This window comes from Pleurodeles waltl, chromosome 3_1, assembly GCF_031143425.1.
Source record: "Pleurodeles waltl isolate 20211129_DDA chromosome 3_1, aPleWal1.hap1.20221129, whole genome shotgun sequence".
Taxonomy (NCBI): Eukaryota; Metazoa; Chordata; class Amphibia; order Caudata; family Salamandridae; genus Pleurodeles; species Pleurodeles waltl.
The window spans coordinates 414,236,147-414,254,225 of NC_090440.1; the positions used below are offsets into that span (position 1 = coordinate 414,236,147).

The 18,079-nt window shown below is 43.1% G+C and overlaps 1 protein-coding gene across 2 annotated transcripts in view; it reads right to left on the bottom strand.

Annotated features, from left to right (window-relative positions):
* The window catches only part of TTLL13 (tubulin tyrosine ligase like 13), a 309,143-nt gene that overhangs the window by 226,362 nt on the left and 64,702 nt on the right, over window positions 1-18,079 (bottom strand). For both annotated transcript variants that reach the window (XM_069222660.1, XM_069222659.1), the window contains exons 4-5: window positions 12,279-12,397; window positions 4,338-4,468 (exon numbers count right to left, since the gene is read on the bottom strand). In XM_069222660.1, the coding sequence (XP_069078761.1) occupies window positions 4,338-4,468; window positions 12,279-12,397 (250 nt within the window). The remainder of the gene's footprint in view (window positions 1-4,337; window positions 4,469-12,278; window positions 12,398-18,079) is intronic.

Genomic DNA, 18,079 nt, shown 5'->3' on the forward strand with positions numbered 1-18,079 from the left:
ACTTGGCAGTGTCTGTGTCAGTTCTGATAGTGAATAAGCCATCATCAAAGTGCTTTCCAAAAAGTGTCTCCCCATCATATGACATGTCGAGTATTTTGGATTGCACTTCAGTTCTAAACATTGTTGCTTTTAGCCATCCCTATCTGCACAAGACAGCAGCGCCTGCCAGACGATGGAATCCAGAGAAGGCGACATCCATTTGCACAATCTATTATTTCTGAGGAGGTGCGCTCCCCTTCCTGCAATAGCTTATTGGCTTCTGATGTTCTGTCCTCCGGAATCAGGTCTAGCAGGGAACCTATGTCTGACCACATTTGTCTGTCGTGGTGGCCTAGGATGGCTAATGAATTTTCCGCTCGAATCATTATGGCGACATGCTGGAGAAACGGTTACCGATGTTATCTAAGCACCTGCCCTTCTAGTCCAGTGGAGTGGTGAGTGGAGTAGAAGGATTTTTAGATTGTCTCTGTGCTGCCTTTGAAACAATGGAGTCAGCTTTAGGGTGCCCTGTGAGGCAGGTAGGGGAATCCTGCGGGCCTTGTATTTCTTATCTATTTGTGGCACGACTGCTGCCACGGTTCCTGGAGGCTTCATAAGTTTAAGGTCCTCTTCCCAGATGTGGTCTATTATTGGTATGGCCCGAATAGACTTCCTGGCCTGCTCCTTGAAGTCGTATAAGAAGCATTCAGAATGCTTTATGGTGATGGGCAAGTAAAATCTTGTGCTGCTCTCTCCATCAAATTGTGGAACCCACAATGTCTTCAGGAGGGGAGATCAAGGGATATGGTAGTGGAGGAGAAGATAATCATCCCATTCACCGTGAGGTGGATGGGTGTCTTATAATTCACCCTCTCCTCCATCATTATCAGATGACGCGGGTCATGCTGCTATTGTCAATGATGGAGTCATTCTTGGTGTAACTGGTGGTGGAAGAAGCCTTGGTGTTTCTGGAACTGGTGGTGGAGGAGGAGGTGGTGGCGTAGGGCCGGATGTTTCAGGAAAGCGCTTGCGGTAGGCTTGCAACATAGCCTGCAGATCTCAGACTAACTGTGATGAAAGGAGCATCTCATCCCTTGGGTGTTCTTCATAGGCGTTGTCAGAAGGATATCTATGTGTAGACTGAGGTATATAATATTCCCCATAATAGAATTCATCTCCCTCCTCATCACCATCGTCGTCTTGGTATTTAACTTGTAGCTCAGATGAGCTATGAGTTGGGCCAAACGGACCCTCGTCATCGGAGTCCTGTAGATCAAGTAAAGTACTTGGAGGGTATGGCAACACTTTAGTTGGAGCAGTGACCCTCACATATGCTGATGGTGCAGCCACCATTGGTTTTGATGAAGGAATGGAAGTTGTCAATGGAGGAGGCATTGATGATGATGATGATGATGCAATTGCCAACGAAAATGAAGGTGATGATGGTCTCATTTACGATGTTGCAGTCAATGATGATGTAGTCGACGATACTACCATCAACAATAGTCTTGTCGACAATGGAGCTGTCGACAATGGTCTCGTCGACGATGGAGCCATCGACGGTGTGGTCTTCATGGACGGTGTTGTCTTCATCGACCATGGGGTCTTCATTGATGTGGAAATCTTCGCTGACGGTATGGGCGTGTCGACGGCAGTTGTTGTCGTAGTACCCACTGCAGAAGGCCTCGTCGATGACACAGTTGTTACCGTCGGCATCATCACTGAGAGCATCATCGACGGGGAAACTCTAGTCGACGGTGTGGAAGTCTGTGATGAAGGCCTCACAGATGGAGTTGGAGGCCCAGACAAGGAAGCTTTTGAGGAGAATTTAGTGGATTTCTCCTTTTTCTCACTGCCTGATAGTCCATGACGGTGAGTCTTGGGATGGTGAGTTTCTAGCCGCCTCATAGGTCCCTGGGTCATCGGACCTCGCCCTTTTTTGAGCATGAAAGGCTGGTTCACTTTCCTCTGAGGAGATGTCATCCTATGGTTTAGAATTCTGTAACCACAAAAAAAGTCTTGCTTCTCTATCTCTCAGGATCTTGGTAGAGAAAGTTCTGCATACTTTACAGTCTTTAGGCATGTGGTCAGGATGGAGGCACTAGGGGCAGCTTTTCTGTGGCTCATCCACATGTAATCTATTCTTCCAACAGGTCTTGCAGGATCTGAAGAGTCCCTTTTTTGAAGTATCTGAGATCTTGATGCTTTTTTAGAAGCTGAAGTAAGGAAAACTGAGCATAGCTCAGGGAGACTTCCTTCACATGACGTGCAGCAGAAAATCTGAGAGACTGGAGCTTCTGTGCTGAGGGTTTCAGAGAGTGCTGTCGCCTGATTGGCTGGACTTTGGGTCTTTTCTAACGAAGCAGATAAGCTGTAAAGTGAATACACTTTGGCATTGTTTTCTATGGAACGTTTCTCTATTCTGCTATTTTAAGGTACTGTGGGACTCCCACTTCGACTATGGGGATGATTCAAGCATGTGAATCTAGGAAAGATCCAATACTGGAGAAACAGCTGTTGTTGTGCTGATCTCTAAAACAGACAAAAATTGACACACTGTCATAAAGTGCCTGTGTTGACAATTAAGTGCCGAGTACCAGAAACCACTGGCTAAAATAGAGCACTGTCAGGCCTTCTAATTGATCAATGTCTGAGTTTAGAGTACAACGCATTTGAGATACTGGTGCTACACTAACAAACAATTACTGTACAGGATGTTTGTCTTGTTTTTGAGAAACAGGTGATATGACATCTGAAATTTAGTAATTGCCTTCATACAGTATTTGTGGGCCTTGGAAACATGCTCTGTGAAGCGTTGGTTTCTGATTAAAATTTAATTCTATCAAAACTTTAGCTATAAAAAAGGGGCTATTCTGAGTATCACTTTTTTTAATTTGGAAAACTAAATAGGGATGCTACAAAGAAGAGAGTGAAGTTTGTCTACCTCTGGCCGGAGGATGAAAATCTGAAATCCATCAAAGTGCCTCCTCATTTCTTCATTTGTTAAGGAGAAAATCTACACAGGACTATAAACTTAAGAAGCAAAGCAGCTGAAAGTTATTATTTGCAGACTTCAACTAGGATTCTTAAATCAGTAAGTTGCATAATGAATCTGGTTCTGAATCCCACTTAGCTCTATGCCCGGCACCCTGCCATGAAGTTGCAGCCCTTCTGTGGTACCTGACCTACCTTTGACATTGATAGAATTCTTGATCAGAGGACCATTGATAGGATTCGGAAACAAAAAACAACATGATCATATCAAATAAAAAGTCCCCAAATAAAAAAAAGCAAGCTTGTAAAAATGCCACCATACCAAATGCTTTTTTTAGAGCTGTTTTTCCACTGAATTATTTATGATGGAGGGAATTTTGTTTTACTTTTTTACACCCATTAGGAATAGAGATGAAAGGTGCAGCAAACATACACTAGACAATGGCACATAAATAGGTGGTGACACCCTGTCAGTAAAATATGTAGTCCTTAGTCCTGCGATAGCATAAGAAAAAAGGCATAAATAAAGCTGTCAAGCATTAGTAGATAGCTTAATTTGTTATATTATGCAGATTTGTAGAAGGTATCCTGGAGCTCAGCAGGTGTGAGTCTAGCCACACCTAAGGCCTAGTGGGACTACTTGATAGCCAGGTTTTTAGTTTCTCGTGGAATTCAAAAAGTGAGGAGGAGGCACTTATGTTGTGGCAGGTCATTCCATGCTATAGGAGTGATGCAGGAGAAGTTTTGACCATGGGATCTGGTTCTCCTGTGCAAGCAGGAGTTCGGATGAGGGGAGGTGTCTGGAAGGTTTGTGAACGCTGGTGTGATGGCCCCTTTCCTACCACGTAGCTGGTAGCCTCTGAGACCATCTAGTGATAGATCTTGTTTTCCCTCAGAGAGGGGAGAATATAAATTTTCTCTTTTCTCCATCTATCGAGTGGATGAAATTGTTACATTCGTCAGGTCTTCTTATATTCTTTGGACTGGCAGGAAATACCGCCTGACATAAACAAAACAGCAGCACTGATAGAAAAAGCTGACATCCTGTCAGTAGACTATGTAGTTGTTAGTCCTCAGAGAGCAAAAGAGTTGAGGCATAAATTAAGCAGTACTAGAAGACAGGTTAATATGGCACTTTCTTACCAGTAGTCAATTTGAATAGAGTAGGAGGGGGCAGGACTTCACCTAGCCCTCCCAATAAAAAAATGCACACCATGACTGAAAAAAATCTTCACATGCAAAGTTTAAGTGATTTGATCAACCCCGCAGCACAGAAACAGGTATTCTGAAAGAAGGAACATATAGCAGAAACACTGAAACCAACATGGGTGGAAAAAAAGGATTTGAGAACGTAAGTGACTCACTCTGCAGGAAGACACCATGTGCGTGGGAAAATGTTGAATTCCTTGGGAAAGAGTTTCAGGAGGCGGTTCATGTTTCGGGCAAGCAAATCCTTTCTGCAGATCTCATTCATCCCTGGAAAATGGTTGATTTTCTGATTCAAGACACAGCATGTTTAAAGATGTAAGTTCTTGGCAACTAAAAGGTGCAACATCAAGGCAGTATTCAAATAAGGTATTATTAAACCACTCAATCTTCAGTCTTTCAGGAGTGTCTATACACCCGAGTGTAAATCAGTGTTCTTTGAGACGCACAACGAGGACCAACCATGCAAGACCTTCAGGATAGGCACTGAAGTTTTAAATTACTTTCATTTAGAGGGATTTAATCTAATGCATCTTCCATAGATATTTTGGAAAATGTCGCATGGATCCTGCCAGTTTGGGCATATGCTGGGCACCCCTTTAATTGAAGCTATATTTTATAAAAAGAAAAACAGGGCACCACTAACTCAAGTACGTTGGCCATGTCTGCTCTCAAGATGTATTTCTTCATCAACTTGGCTCTTCTTCAGTAAACTCAAACCACTAAGCCTCAGTGTGGTATCACTGAAAAGAGACACATGTGGTCCAGTGGTGTCCTGCTTCATGTTGAGGAGACATAGCAAGCACACTCATTCACAAAACTTTGGTATCTTATTTTTTGTCAAAACATACTCTCAACTAAAAAAAGGAAATCAAAATAACTTACATGATCTCAATGCATATAGTGGCCAATTTAAAATGCGAACTGTTTTTCAACTGTCTAGCTAAACTTTAACACTATAAATAATTGGTAGGAGATGAGTCAATGTTTCTATAGGCAACCCAAGAAAAGTTGAAAATTCAAAATATCTAAATCTAGACTGAGTTGGATGTATGCTATAGCAATGAGGCCAGCCATTCCATCCACTTTACCTATTAGTTCCATTAGTCCAAATATGCGTGTCAAAAATAATTCTGCGGACCTTTGCAAAAGTGGTGCATTACCCACATCTTCAAAAGCCCCATGCTTCTCCACTTCTCTAACAACCTGAGCCTCAGGAAGCAGTGATGGCAAAGAACACAACCCTGAGTACAAATGTCATTACAGTAGGAACATTACGACTTTATAGAAAATAGGGAGAAACTTTAAGTGGTGGGTGGCTTCGATCCCTTCTTACTTGAGCACTTCAAGATCTTTCCAGTCCAGGTAAGAGACTGAGGAGTGGGAGTTATGTTATGTTATGTTCTAGGAACTTTTAGAGCGTATGGCTACCCAGAGGCCTCCCAGCGCTATACAAAGACCTTCAAGACACAAACTGAGGAAAAGTCTAAAACAGCCAAGTTTTGAGTATGATTCGGAAGGAAAGTTAGTGCCTGGTTTGTCGAAGACCAAGAGGCAGAGAATTCCACAAGTTGGCACCAAGTTAAGCCATAGAGCTTCCGTCCCATTTAGATTTTAGTTCCATGAAATTAATGAATGTGAGTTGGAGGTTGGAGAACCGCTCACAAGTAAAGACTCTGTCTATACTGCATAATACTGCAGCACAAGCAAAGCTAGCTCAATAAGCAAATTGATTTCTTTAATATTTTGTAAACTGTGAACACATATCCCTGAAGAGGGTTTCTTGGTATTAAAAAGACATCCAGCCTTGAAAAGGAAGAAGGGGCCTTTTTTCTTTTTTTTAAACGGATTTCGAGATTTTTTTTTTAATTGGCTGTAGTTGGGCAAAAGGTGGATGGAAGTAGCAAGGAGGTTACAAACTTTTGGTAGCCAAATAAGAAAAAGAGGGTTCACCATACTTGGAGTGATGATCCTAAGGATAACTGGCATATGGTAATTGGCTAAGAGAAGGGCACCATTAAGATGGTAAAGTTTGAGCCTATGACTGAAATAAGCAGGACGTCTCTTAATCTGTAAGAGTCAAATGGCCCTTTTTTAAATCATCTTCGAACCCTGTTTCACCTGTTGCGGCAGGTTTGGAATGACAATAATGAAAAAGTGGCTAGATCCCTTGATGCAGGAAAAGTCTTTGATTGAGTAGAATAAGGCTAATTACTATGGGTCATTGCTTGAATGGGCTTTGGCATCAAATTCATCAAATAGGTACAACTTTTATAAGCAGAGCCATCGGTACAGGTCAACTACAATGGATTCCTGCCAGAAAAGATACATATGAGAAAGGGAACAAGGCATGGTTGCCTCCTCTCACCACTTCTATTCTTGACTGCTACGATATATGGAAAGCATTCTCTTCCAGAGAATAGAAGCTCATGCTTGAAGCAGATGATGTCTTGTTGGTGTTATCTAAGCCCAATGAATCTATGCCTGCACATATGTCTACTATTATGACATTCAAAATCTTCTCCAGCTATAAAATCAATTGGTCAAAAAGAGAAGCCATGGCAACGACTAACACTGCTACGATTGGTCTGGATCCCCCTTTCAATGGATATCGAATAAGCTGAAGGATCTGGGGATCCTGGTTAGTTCAGAACTGCAAAGCATGATCCATGGCAGCATCACAGCATTAATTCACCAGATGCAATCGGAATTTCCTTAAAGCTCTCCCTTTGCGGACAGGTTCAAACTACAACTACCAAAATGACAGTAACCCCATGCTTTAATTACATATTTGGACTAATACCACTTCTTATCCTGCACACAACCCTGCGGTCCATTGACAAGCAACTGAAGGCCTACATCTGGGGCTGATGAAATGCCCAGATGAGTCAAGTCCAAGCTGCATGCAGATACTATATCAGGAGTGATATGTCTCCCTACATTGAGTGCTATTATATGGTTCATAGACTGTTGTAACATGCCTACCATTTCCAGGATGACTTGGAGACCCTGGACTTCATCATTGTAGAACACTTCCTTCAAAATAAGGCCACTGGGCCTACAGGTTCTTTACAAAGAACTCAGTAGGTCTAAAGACGAGTGAATACATCTCTGGAAGGTGAAACTAAAAACACTGAAACACAACAGCTTCTTTCACTTAAGTGCCCCAATTTCGCAATATATACACATATATATATATATATATACACACACACACACATATATAAATATATATATATACACATACATATACATATATATACACACACACACACATATACATATTATCTAGTGGCAGTCGCCACTAGGTAGTTATAGTTAGAGTCATGTTTCCATAGAAAAAGTGTTTTTTTACTTGCCTATATCTGTTGCAACTTTTGACGAATCTTCATGAAATTTACCCCAAAAAATGGTTGTGGTGATTCTTGTCGCGCACAGAAAGTTTCGGAAGCCGAGAAAAAGGGGCTCAAAAAACATTGCATTTCCCATGTTAATTCCTATAGGATTCTTTAGTCATGACTACATGCCGAACCACTGGACAGCATTACACCAAATGTTGCAGAAAGCTAGCTGTTGGTACACAGATTACGCTTTCACTTATTTGGTGTGAATCTAGTTTTTGAGTTATTAAGGGGAAAATAAATTTGTATATCTCTGGCTGCGAATATTTCGTGAATAATTCGTGAATTTTTCACGAATGCGCGTGTCAAAAGAAGCATTGTAATTGGCTGATGGCAACCTGGCTACACAGTTGCACCCGCCATTTTATTTCACAGGATTCGGTCCCTGGGGTTGAAAATACAAATTGAAAGTGGCATAAGGTCTCAGGGTGAAGGTACCCTTACCCAAAGGGTGTGATATAGGTGCGTTTTAGGTGCAAAAAAATAATTTTGCGTCACCATGTATGATATTTGAATACATTTGTGAATATGGAAAGATTTGAAAGAAAAACCACAAACTCATTCATACACTAATTCATTCACTCACACATGCACTCAGAGACTCATACCTCGACTCACACACCCACTCAGACACCCATGCACCCCCTCACACCAACTCAGACTCACACACCCACTTTCAGACCCAGTCAAACACTCATGCACCCACTCACAGAGACAGACCCTGTGGCAAACCTGCACTTGGTGGGGGAGGTTGGAATAACGTATTGTAATTAAAATTGATTTACATTAAAAAAACATTGAAACTCACTAAAAAACCCAAAGGTTACAGGCACGTTATAGTTAGGCTCTTAACTTACTTGTACAAAACCATAGAAGTTCAGCAGTTATAGTTAGAGTTCTTTTAAGTAACTATAACCCGCACCCTAAGTTAACTATAACTCATGCCTTCGTCATGCTCCGCTAATTACTCCACATATTACATCACTGATGAGATCTTGGTTGGCAGCTTTGATATTATCACCTCAATATTTGCAGTAAAATTATTGATAAGAAAACTATGCATGGCAAGGGCGCAAGTTATAGTTACCTTAGGGCACGAGTTATAGTTGTTTAAAAGAACTCTAACTATAACTGCTAAATTTCTATGGTTTTGTACGAGTAAATTCAGAACCTAACTATAACGTCCCTGTAGATATGTGTGTATATATATATGTATATATATATATATATTATATATATCCGTAATTGGTGAACTTTCTTCTGCACCAACAAAAAATATCTACAAAATCACTTGTCCCAGTAAAGCAAGGACAAACATCTTTCTGACACATGGCAAGTGACTTTGCAAAACACGTTCAGAATGTAATTATTTTAGGATCCTACACTATTGGCACTGGTTTCCTTTTAAACTACATCAGGCAAAACTCGTCCTCTCCTATCAATGTTAGTGATGTGACTAAGAGAAAGGTGACACTATATATATTCTTGGGTCCTACTCCGGTTTCATTGCCTTCTGCAGAGAAGTATGGAAATCTCTACTTGGATATTTAGTTGCTTCGGAAAAACAAATAAAAATATTTAAACCGAGATATGCAGGACAAATGCAATGAAAGGCACTGTAGTCAAAGCAAATAATTCTGAAGACGGAGTATTTTTTCCACAGCAAGCCAGCGAAGGTCACTTAGATGATGAAAAAAGGCAACTTAAATGCCACTAGAAATCTCTTGAGAAGCAATACCATCCAAAATATATACAGGTTTATTTACAATCCCCTTGTGCCGCTGGTGCGTCACTTCATATATGGGAAAAAGTGACCCACCGGCAGCGCAAGGGACTTGTAAATAAGCTCCAAGAAGTCTACAGAAAAGATGTAAGCAGCAGTGCCCTAACGCTGCACCCTTGAACACTCATGGTCTCATTTACGAGGCCAGAGAGGCACACTGGGCCACCAGAGCACCATTTTTTTATGCTCCTGTGGCACAGTGTGCTGCCCATATTTACAAGGCCAGGCAAAGCCATCAGGCGTAGCTTTTCATGGCCTTGTAAATATGAACCCCTTTCACGTATAAAACTGCGTGAAAGGGGTATTCCATGGGTGTTGCTTGCTTGGGGTCTTCCCATGCAACACCCACGGAACCCGAAGGAATATGACGTGTTCCCAGATTTAAAAGTCTGAGAATGCGTCAGATTCCTATGCCCCCTCAGGGGTGGCATAAGAACTACGCAACAGAGAGAAATATCTTTATTTCTACCCGTTTTGTCCTCTTTCCATGTGTGCTGCATTCTGCAGCACACATGGAAAGAGGAAAACACCTCTTGTGATTGTTTTTCTGCAGGAAGGTGTCCCTTCCTGCACAAAAACAATCATCTCCACAACGCAGACACCCTTGCTCCATGGTACAATGGTGCTTGTATTGGTGCTAGGCAACAATTTGTGTGCCAGTGTAGGAAGAGAGGACAGAAATGCACCATATCTTGTAGATACAGCACATTTCTGCCCCTTCCCAGTGGCGCAGAGCAGCGAGCAACGGGCCTCGTAAATGAGGCGTTCAGTCTTGAAGCGGGTACAGGTGGAGAAAGACTGGGATACTAAATCAGAAGATGGACCATAACATTCAGGAGGGTCTAAAGATCCTTGATGCCCAGGGTAAAAAAAAGTATTTTTGCAATCCTAATCCAAAGTACCAAGGATTGAAAACTCCACTCTCAACAAGATGATTCCATACACAAAGTGTAGCAATTAGCAATATACTAAAACGGTCCCAAAGTGAACCGATTGATATCTCACAAATTGTAAAATCTAGCCCACACAAGCTGCAGCCTCCAAGGGAAATGGATATTGATGAAATGAGTTTAGAAATGGGTTGAGGCAGCAAAAAAGTATTTTTCCTCATTGTAATGCACACATACTGCACAACCAAAACTACCTAAATGATTTTCAAACTCCATAATACTAAACGTCTACTTTCAGTCTATACAAATAATTGTTTACCCTTATGTTTCCTACAAATTTGCAAATTAAATTTGAAACAACAATCCCGCCACTTAATTATTTCCCTCCATCAAGGCAATACGTTCCTGCTATTATGAAACGAAAATTAGATTTAACTGGATGGGCCGACAACAACTTGACAGAAGCTTCCAAAGTCCAAGTCCCAGTTTCAAGCTCACAGAAAGTTTGCTATGCAAGGTTTCTTAAAACATTGTTATATGCCAAGATAAGGACTCATGGAAGTTCATGCAAAGGATCTTTTCGTTATCTTAAACAATAAATCTCATGCTTGTAATTACAAAAGAGGCAGATGTTTCTTGAGGTGTGAATCCTTTATCAAGCAGCTAAAACATTGATACTCAAAGTACGGCCCAGGGGCCGCATGCGGCCCCCCTGACCTTTACATGCAGCTCCAAAGTCAAAAGCAGCAGTGGGCTGAATCAGCGCTAACATTCAGCAAGAAATAAAATAAACAAGCAATCAGTTATGTAAAGGTTGACTGAAACTGAAAGGAAGTAACTAGGTTATCCTGCACTGTTTATCTTTAGAAACACCTTTATTTTTAAAGCAATATTGTAAAAATATGATTAAATCCACTTGAAATTCTGAAAGCGTATTTCTTTAACATATAAAACCGTTCCACCTTCGTACATCACATTTTATCAGTACATTTTTTTTTTTAAGTAAGTTTTTAAACATGAATTTACATTCGTTTTCCCCCAGCCTGACAACAGAGTCAATAGTGAGCTAAGCTGCATGTCAGCTGTTAAGTGCACCCTGTGGGTTAGGTTCCTGTTACACGCAAACATTATAGTTTATTAACTCAAACACAGGGGAAGGTTTTGCACATTCCACATCTTGAAGTCATGTATTTTGAGATGCTTTTGTATGTGATATTGAAGAAAAAAGGGAAAGTGGAATAAAACAATTGCCTAGGATCACACAATTTCATAAAGTGGGGAAGCTGTGATTAATTCTAGTTTGCAGCTGTTATGTGTTTCGCTTCCAGTACACCCACTTTACTGGCACCACTCCCTGGAACTTTCTCCTTCCGAGTGCCACATTGCTGGCACCAATGCGGCCCTCGTCACATCATGGACCAAAAATGTTGGCCCCCGGAAAAATGTTTGTGAGTACCCATGAGCTAAAACGAGTACCTCCGCCATATAACCATACGGAGTTTGGGGTGACAGATTTCTGAGCACTGCTCCACTATTCGCCTTCGGTGATGACTGTGCCCCCTCTGCACGTCACTGCTACTTCTCTCACAGAAACTACAGTCAGAGCCACACCTAGACAGTTTGCTGCTATATGTAAGGACACCTCACACACTTTCCCTTTTCCAGCACATGTGAACACACTATCATTGCATGTGAATACACTGACACACACACAGAAGGCACTGTTGTAATGTGTTGAGTGAAGAATCCCACACAAAGCTATTATCATTCAAGCAGAACTTTTCATTTACTCAGTGGCAGCACAATGAAGACTTCTCTTAAGCAGCAGTTGAAAGGTCTGATCAATGTTCTTTGAAAGAAAGACACCCTAGCAATAAAGTAATCAAGCTGTTTTAAAAACTTTTTCCTTGGTAAAATATGTTACCACTATTTACCTCCTGCCACCCCAAGCAAATGCATAGTATGCCACACTACCGGGACATCCCTTGGTGGCGCTCCTGTTACACTTTTCTATCGGATGTTTACCTGGAACCTTTTCATTTCCATGACCCGCTCCAGAGACACCGAACAATCTGTCCAGTACAGGATCCATTCTTCGTCTTCTCCAACTTCTCTTAAGTTACAAAGCCTGGCTGCACGGCGCACTAGAGCACAACCAAAGAAACAGACTTTTAAATGGAATGTAGACATGCCGTGTTTGACGGCAGAAGGCTAGGGTTAGGAATCGTGAAGTCACATATGATTCAGCTGTTGCTTAAGCACTTACCTTGGTAGTATGCAGTGCTTTAAATGGGCCGGTACTCTCCGGTACTGAGTACCGGCACTTTTTTATTTTGAGAGGGAGAGTACCGGCATATCTCAAGATAAAAGTAATACTTTTAATTGGAGAGTACCGGTACTTCTCGGAAACAAGCAGGTACACTATCACAGAGTACCTGCACTTCTATTTTTCCATTTAAAGCACTGGTAGTATGTATGCGTTTGCACTCAATGGAAGAAACAATGAACTGACTACCTTCCATTGAATAAGGATGGCAATCTATTAACATAAATTCAATCTGATTGAGAGAGTGTATGCTAGTGTGATGTAACTAATATCCATGGTGACAAGGTCAGGTTTGGTAATGTCATGTCATGTCCTGTTATGCTGATTTGTAGAGTGTACTTTCACCTGGAAGAGTGTTGTGGCTCTAAGCAGGTGTGAGTCTAAATACACATAGGGGGTGATTCTAACTTCGGTGGGCGGCGGAGGCCGCCCGCCGAAGTTCCCCCACCAAAATACCGCTCCGCGGTCGAAAGACCGCTGAGGGTATTTTGGGATTTGCCCTGGGCTGGCGGGCGGCCGCCAAAAGGCCGCCCGCCAGCCCAGGGCAAATCAACCTTCCCACGAGGGCGTAGTGGGAAGGTGCGACGGGTGCAGTGGCACCCGTTGCGTATTTCAGTGTCTGCATAGCAGACACTGAAATACTTTGTGGGGCCCTCTTACGGGGGCCCCTGCGGCACCCCCTACCGCCATCCTGTTTCTGGCGGGAGACCCGCCAGGAACAGGATGGCGGGAGGGGGTGTCAGAATCCCCATGGCGGCGGAGCGCGCTCCGCCGCCATGGAGGATTCTCTAGGGCAGCGGAAAGTCGGCGGTACACCGCCGACTTTCCGTTTCTGGCCGCGGCTGAACCGCCGCGGTCAGAATGCCCAGCGGTGCACCGCCAGCCTGTTGGCGGTGCTACCGCGGTCATTCGCCCTGGCGGTTTTTACCGCCAGGGTTAGAATGACCACCATAGTGTGGGGGCAGGTCATTCCTTGCTTCAGGAGAGATATAGGAGAAGGTTTAACTGCTGGATCTGGTTTTCCTTAGGCATGGAATGTGTGCAAGAAGAAGTCTGGATAAGCAGAGGTGTCTGGAAGGTTTGTGAAAGCAGATGCAATCGTTGGTGTATGCTGGGCCAGTGCTATGTAGTGCCTTGAAAGTGTAGGTGAGGATTTTGTTTGCCCTTTTTGTCAATGGGGAGCCAGTGGAGCTCTTTTAGGTGTGGTGTGATGTGATGGAAGGGCAGCAAGGGATGCTGAAACTGATTTTGACCACCGAGTTCTGAATGGTCTGCAGCTTTCTGGTGAGTTTTTGCTATCACGACATAGATGGTGTACCCATAGACCAGCTTGCTTGTGACCAGGGCATGCATGACGGTAATCCAGGTGCTGACTAGGAGCCATTTGAAAATCTTCCTCAGTCTCTTCAGGGTTTGGACACATGAGGCAGGTAACAGCACTGACTTGGGCAGTCATGTCAAGTTTGCTGTTGATTATGATCCCAAGGTACTTGGTATGGGTGGGTGGGTGTTGGTCTTAGCTGTTGGCCACCTGGTGTAGTCCCACAGTGATGTGCTTTTCCCAAAGATCATGATTTCGGTCTTGTCCATGTTCAGCTTGACAGTTGACCTTCATCCAGTGGGTGATTTCAGTCATGCAGGCATTGAACTTGATTGAGGTACTGGGCGGGAGGGAGAGAATGATTTCCCTGCTATCGGCCCATGGGAGGACATTGATATTATGAGACCAGATGATGCTGACTAGAGGGATCATGTAGGCTTTGAAGAGGATCAGGCTCAGAGAGGATCCTTGTGGAACTCCACAGATGAGATCGATGGCATTGAAGAGGGCAGTTTTCATCCTGTGGTCGGGTCTGAAACCAGACTGAGAAGTAGCTGGTGGTCATTGAGGTATTTGGTGAAGTGTCTGTTGATGACTTTCTCTAACAAATTGGCTAAGTATGGCAGCAGGGAAATTTAGTCTGTAGTTGGCAAGTGTTAAAGGCTCTGCAGAGGGTTTATTCAGCATTGGAAGGAGAGCTGCTTGTTTCCAAGTACCTGGGAAGCTTTCAGGAGAGAAGAAGTCATTTAGAATGGGTGTGATCATGGCGCCGATTGGTTGTAGTCATTGGTAGTAGGCGGTGGGGCAGGGGTATGACAGGAACTTAGTAATGGGGTGAAATGCTAGGGTTCACAAGGCGCTCAGGATTCAAATAGGCTAGAGATCTCAATAAAAAAGGGGTGCCTGCACGAGGGTAATCACCCAACCCTCAAAAAGGTTCAAATGAACCTCAAACCTAATCACAACAATGTGCGGTACCTCTCAAATAGTGTTAGAATTCAATATTAGCACGTACAATTCAAACAAAAAAATCAATTTTGGTATAATTTCAATTTATCCAATCAAATCCAAACGTTTATTGTCGTTCATTAGTGGTATTCTAATTCAAACCGTTTTTTGGTATAATTTCCATTTTGTTACAACCAATTCAAACATTCATTGTAGCCCGTCCATCATGTTATAATTTAAGCTTGTAGCCCGGGGGCAGGGGTATGACAGGACCTGCGAGTGGATGGGCTTAACAGTGGTGGGGGCTTCTTCTGGGGTGGTGATGAGCCTTGTGATTAGCATTGGTTCTTTCAATAAGATCATGAGGCATTGGGTGAGGTCCGTCGGGTCTGGTTGCAGTCTGAGGTTGTTGTACTTGGCTGTGATTTTGTTGCTGGAGAATTGAAATTGTTGCAGAGGTCCTGCAAGGGAGTGATCGAGTTGGAGGCAAGCGATTGTAAGGTGAAATCTCTCAGAATGGCGAATATTTGTTTTTTGCTTTTGTTGGTGCTGGATTCAATGCGGTCTGCAAGTGCAGCACGTTGGTGGCCCAGAACAGTTGGTGGTAAGGTCTTAGGGTGGATTTGATCATGCTCCTGTCGACATTGCCCTGGCTCATTCTAAATTTGCACTCCAGTTGTTTGCAGTGAGTTCCTCCATGTACCAACTGGCCTGGTTCCTGGCGGTTGTTTTATTGCTGTGTTTGAGGAGGGCCAGGGAGTCAGCATAGGAGGTGATCTAATTGTTGAAGTTCTTGATGGCTTTTGGGAGTCTGTTGCTGTTTTCAGAACAGTGGGTGATGAAAGCGGTGCTTCAGTCCTTGTCAGTGATGTTGTTCCATTTTTTATCGGTTGGTCTGGGGGTGGAGTGTGCATTGGACCGAGTCAGGGATGCTGAACTTTACAAGGGCATGGTCTGCCCAGAAGACTGGTGTAGGCTTGTCAACTTGGATGTTGCTGATGTTAGTAAAAATAGAGTCCGGCAACTGTCCAGCCACGTGGGTAGTCCTTATACTCGTTGAGTGAAGCCCAGGCTTCCAAGGTCTTTAAAGCTCTTGAGTGGGGCTCATACACTAAAGTATACAATAAGTGATGGGTGGAATTCTTGCATTTATCTCAGCAACTGGTAATTAATTGAGGCTGCATCCCAGTCCATTGTTATTTGGTGCATCATGCAACCTCAGTTTGAATCCAGCTATATGGAAATCTATCTTGACCCTGATCCAATTGGAACAGTCCAGCCCGAACTGCCAATCCAGGTCCTCACTGAACCAGCACACAAGCAACCTAGGACTGGTTTCACCCTCATTATGGGCTCATCAGCAGGGTATAGCTTGGTGGCAGTGACACAGCATGAATGGGACCCACATCTGGACATACCTGTCCCACATAGGGTCCCAAACTAAAGAATACAAGAAGTGATGGCTGGTACACTTGAATTCATCTCAGTCACTTGTAATTACTCAGGCAGCATCCCAGTTCATCCTTATTTTGCACAACATGCCACCTCAGTTTGGACCCACTTACTTGCAAGTCAGTCTGGACCCTACTCTAATGGGAACAGTCCAGCCTGAACTGCCAAGCCAGGTCCCCCCTCAACTAACACAAGCAACCCAGGACTCGTGTTGCTCTTATTATAAGCTCAACAGCCTCATATAGCTTGGTTCCAGTGACACAGTGTGCACGGGTACCACATCTGGGCATACGTGGGCACTTAGGGTGCCAAATGCAAAGACAAAGAGGTGATGGATGGAATGCCGGAATGCTGGAATTAATGTCAGCCACTGGCAATGGCTCGGGCTGCATCCCAATCCACTGTTTTTCACCCACCATGCCACCTCAGTTTCCACCCAGCCATATGGGAAATCCATTGATGTCACTTCCTGTGCAGATGAAGGTTGGGATATACAGCGATATCACATCATTAAGCAGATAGTGATAGAAATGGCTCCTCTTGCTTTGCTTTTTCTTTCAAAAGACCATTTTGGTGGGAAACAGTGATGTCACTTCCTGTGCAGGTGGATAATGGGAAATTCAGTGATGCTACTTTCTGTGCAGATAGAAGATGGTAATGGCTCCTTTTGTCTGGCTTATTCTTTCAAAAACTCTCTTGGCGGGAAGCCAGTGATGTCACTTCCTGTGCAGGAGGATGATGGGAAATCTAGTGATGTTAATTCCAGTGCAGATGGATGATGGGAATGGCTCTTCTTGCTTTGCTACATCTTTTAAAGACCATTGTTGTGAGAAACCAGCAATATCACTTTCTGTGCAGGCAGATGATGAGAAGTCAATGAAGTCACTTCCTGTGCAGACAGATGATGGCATTCCAGTCACGGCACTTCCTGTGTAGATGCATAATCAGAAATCCAGTAATGTCACTTCCTGTGTGAATGGATGACAGGAAACCAATGATGTCACTTCCTGTGCAGATAGATGATGGAAATGACTCCTCATGGTTGACTTCTTCTTTTAAAAGCAATTTTGTCAAGAAAGCAGTGATGTCACTTCCTGTGCAGATGGATGATGAGAAGTCAATGAAGTCCCTTCCTGTGCAGATAAATGATTGAATTCCAGTCATGTCACTTCCTGTGCAGATGGATGATAGGGAATTCAGTGATGTCACTTACTGTGCAGATGGATGTTGGAAAATCCAGTGCTGTCACTTCCTGTGCAGATTTATGATGGGAAATCCAGTGATGTCACTTCCTGTGTGAATGAATGACGGGAAACCAGTGATGTCACTTTCTGTGCAGATGAATGAGGAGAAATTCTGTGATGTCACTTCATGTGCAGATGGATGATGGTTAATCCAGTGACGTCACATCCTGTACAGATGAATGTTGGGAAATCCAGTATTGTCACATCTTGTGCAAATTGATGATGGGAACTCCAATGATGTCACATTCTGTGCAGATGGTTGATGAAAATATCAAGTTAATATTCCAAACAATTTACTGTAACTGATGAGAGTTAGGACATTGAATTGAAAGGGTTGTAAAATTTGGACAATGGAGAGACTAGCTGTGTCTGTAACTTCCGATATGAGAGGTCAATTTACCTCAGGAAGTTGACGGTCATCCATGAGTGGCAGAGAATTCAACTTTCTAAAACCTGATGTTGATATTGCCTATTGGCGCTGTGAACCTAAGAGTGTGCAGCAGTACACTAATGGTGCAGGATTTTGTGGTTGTTG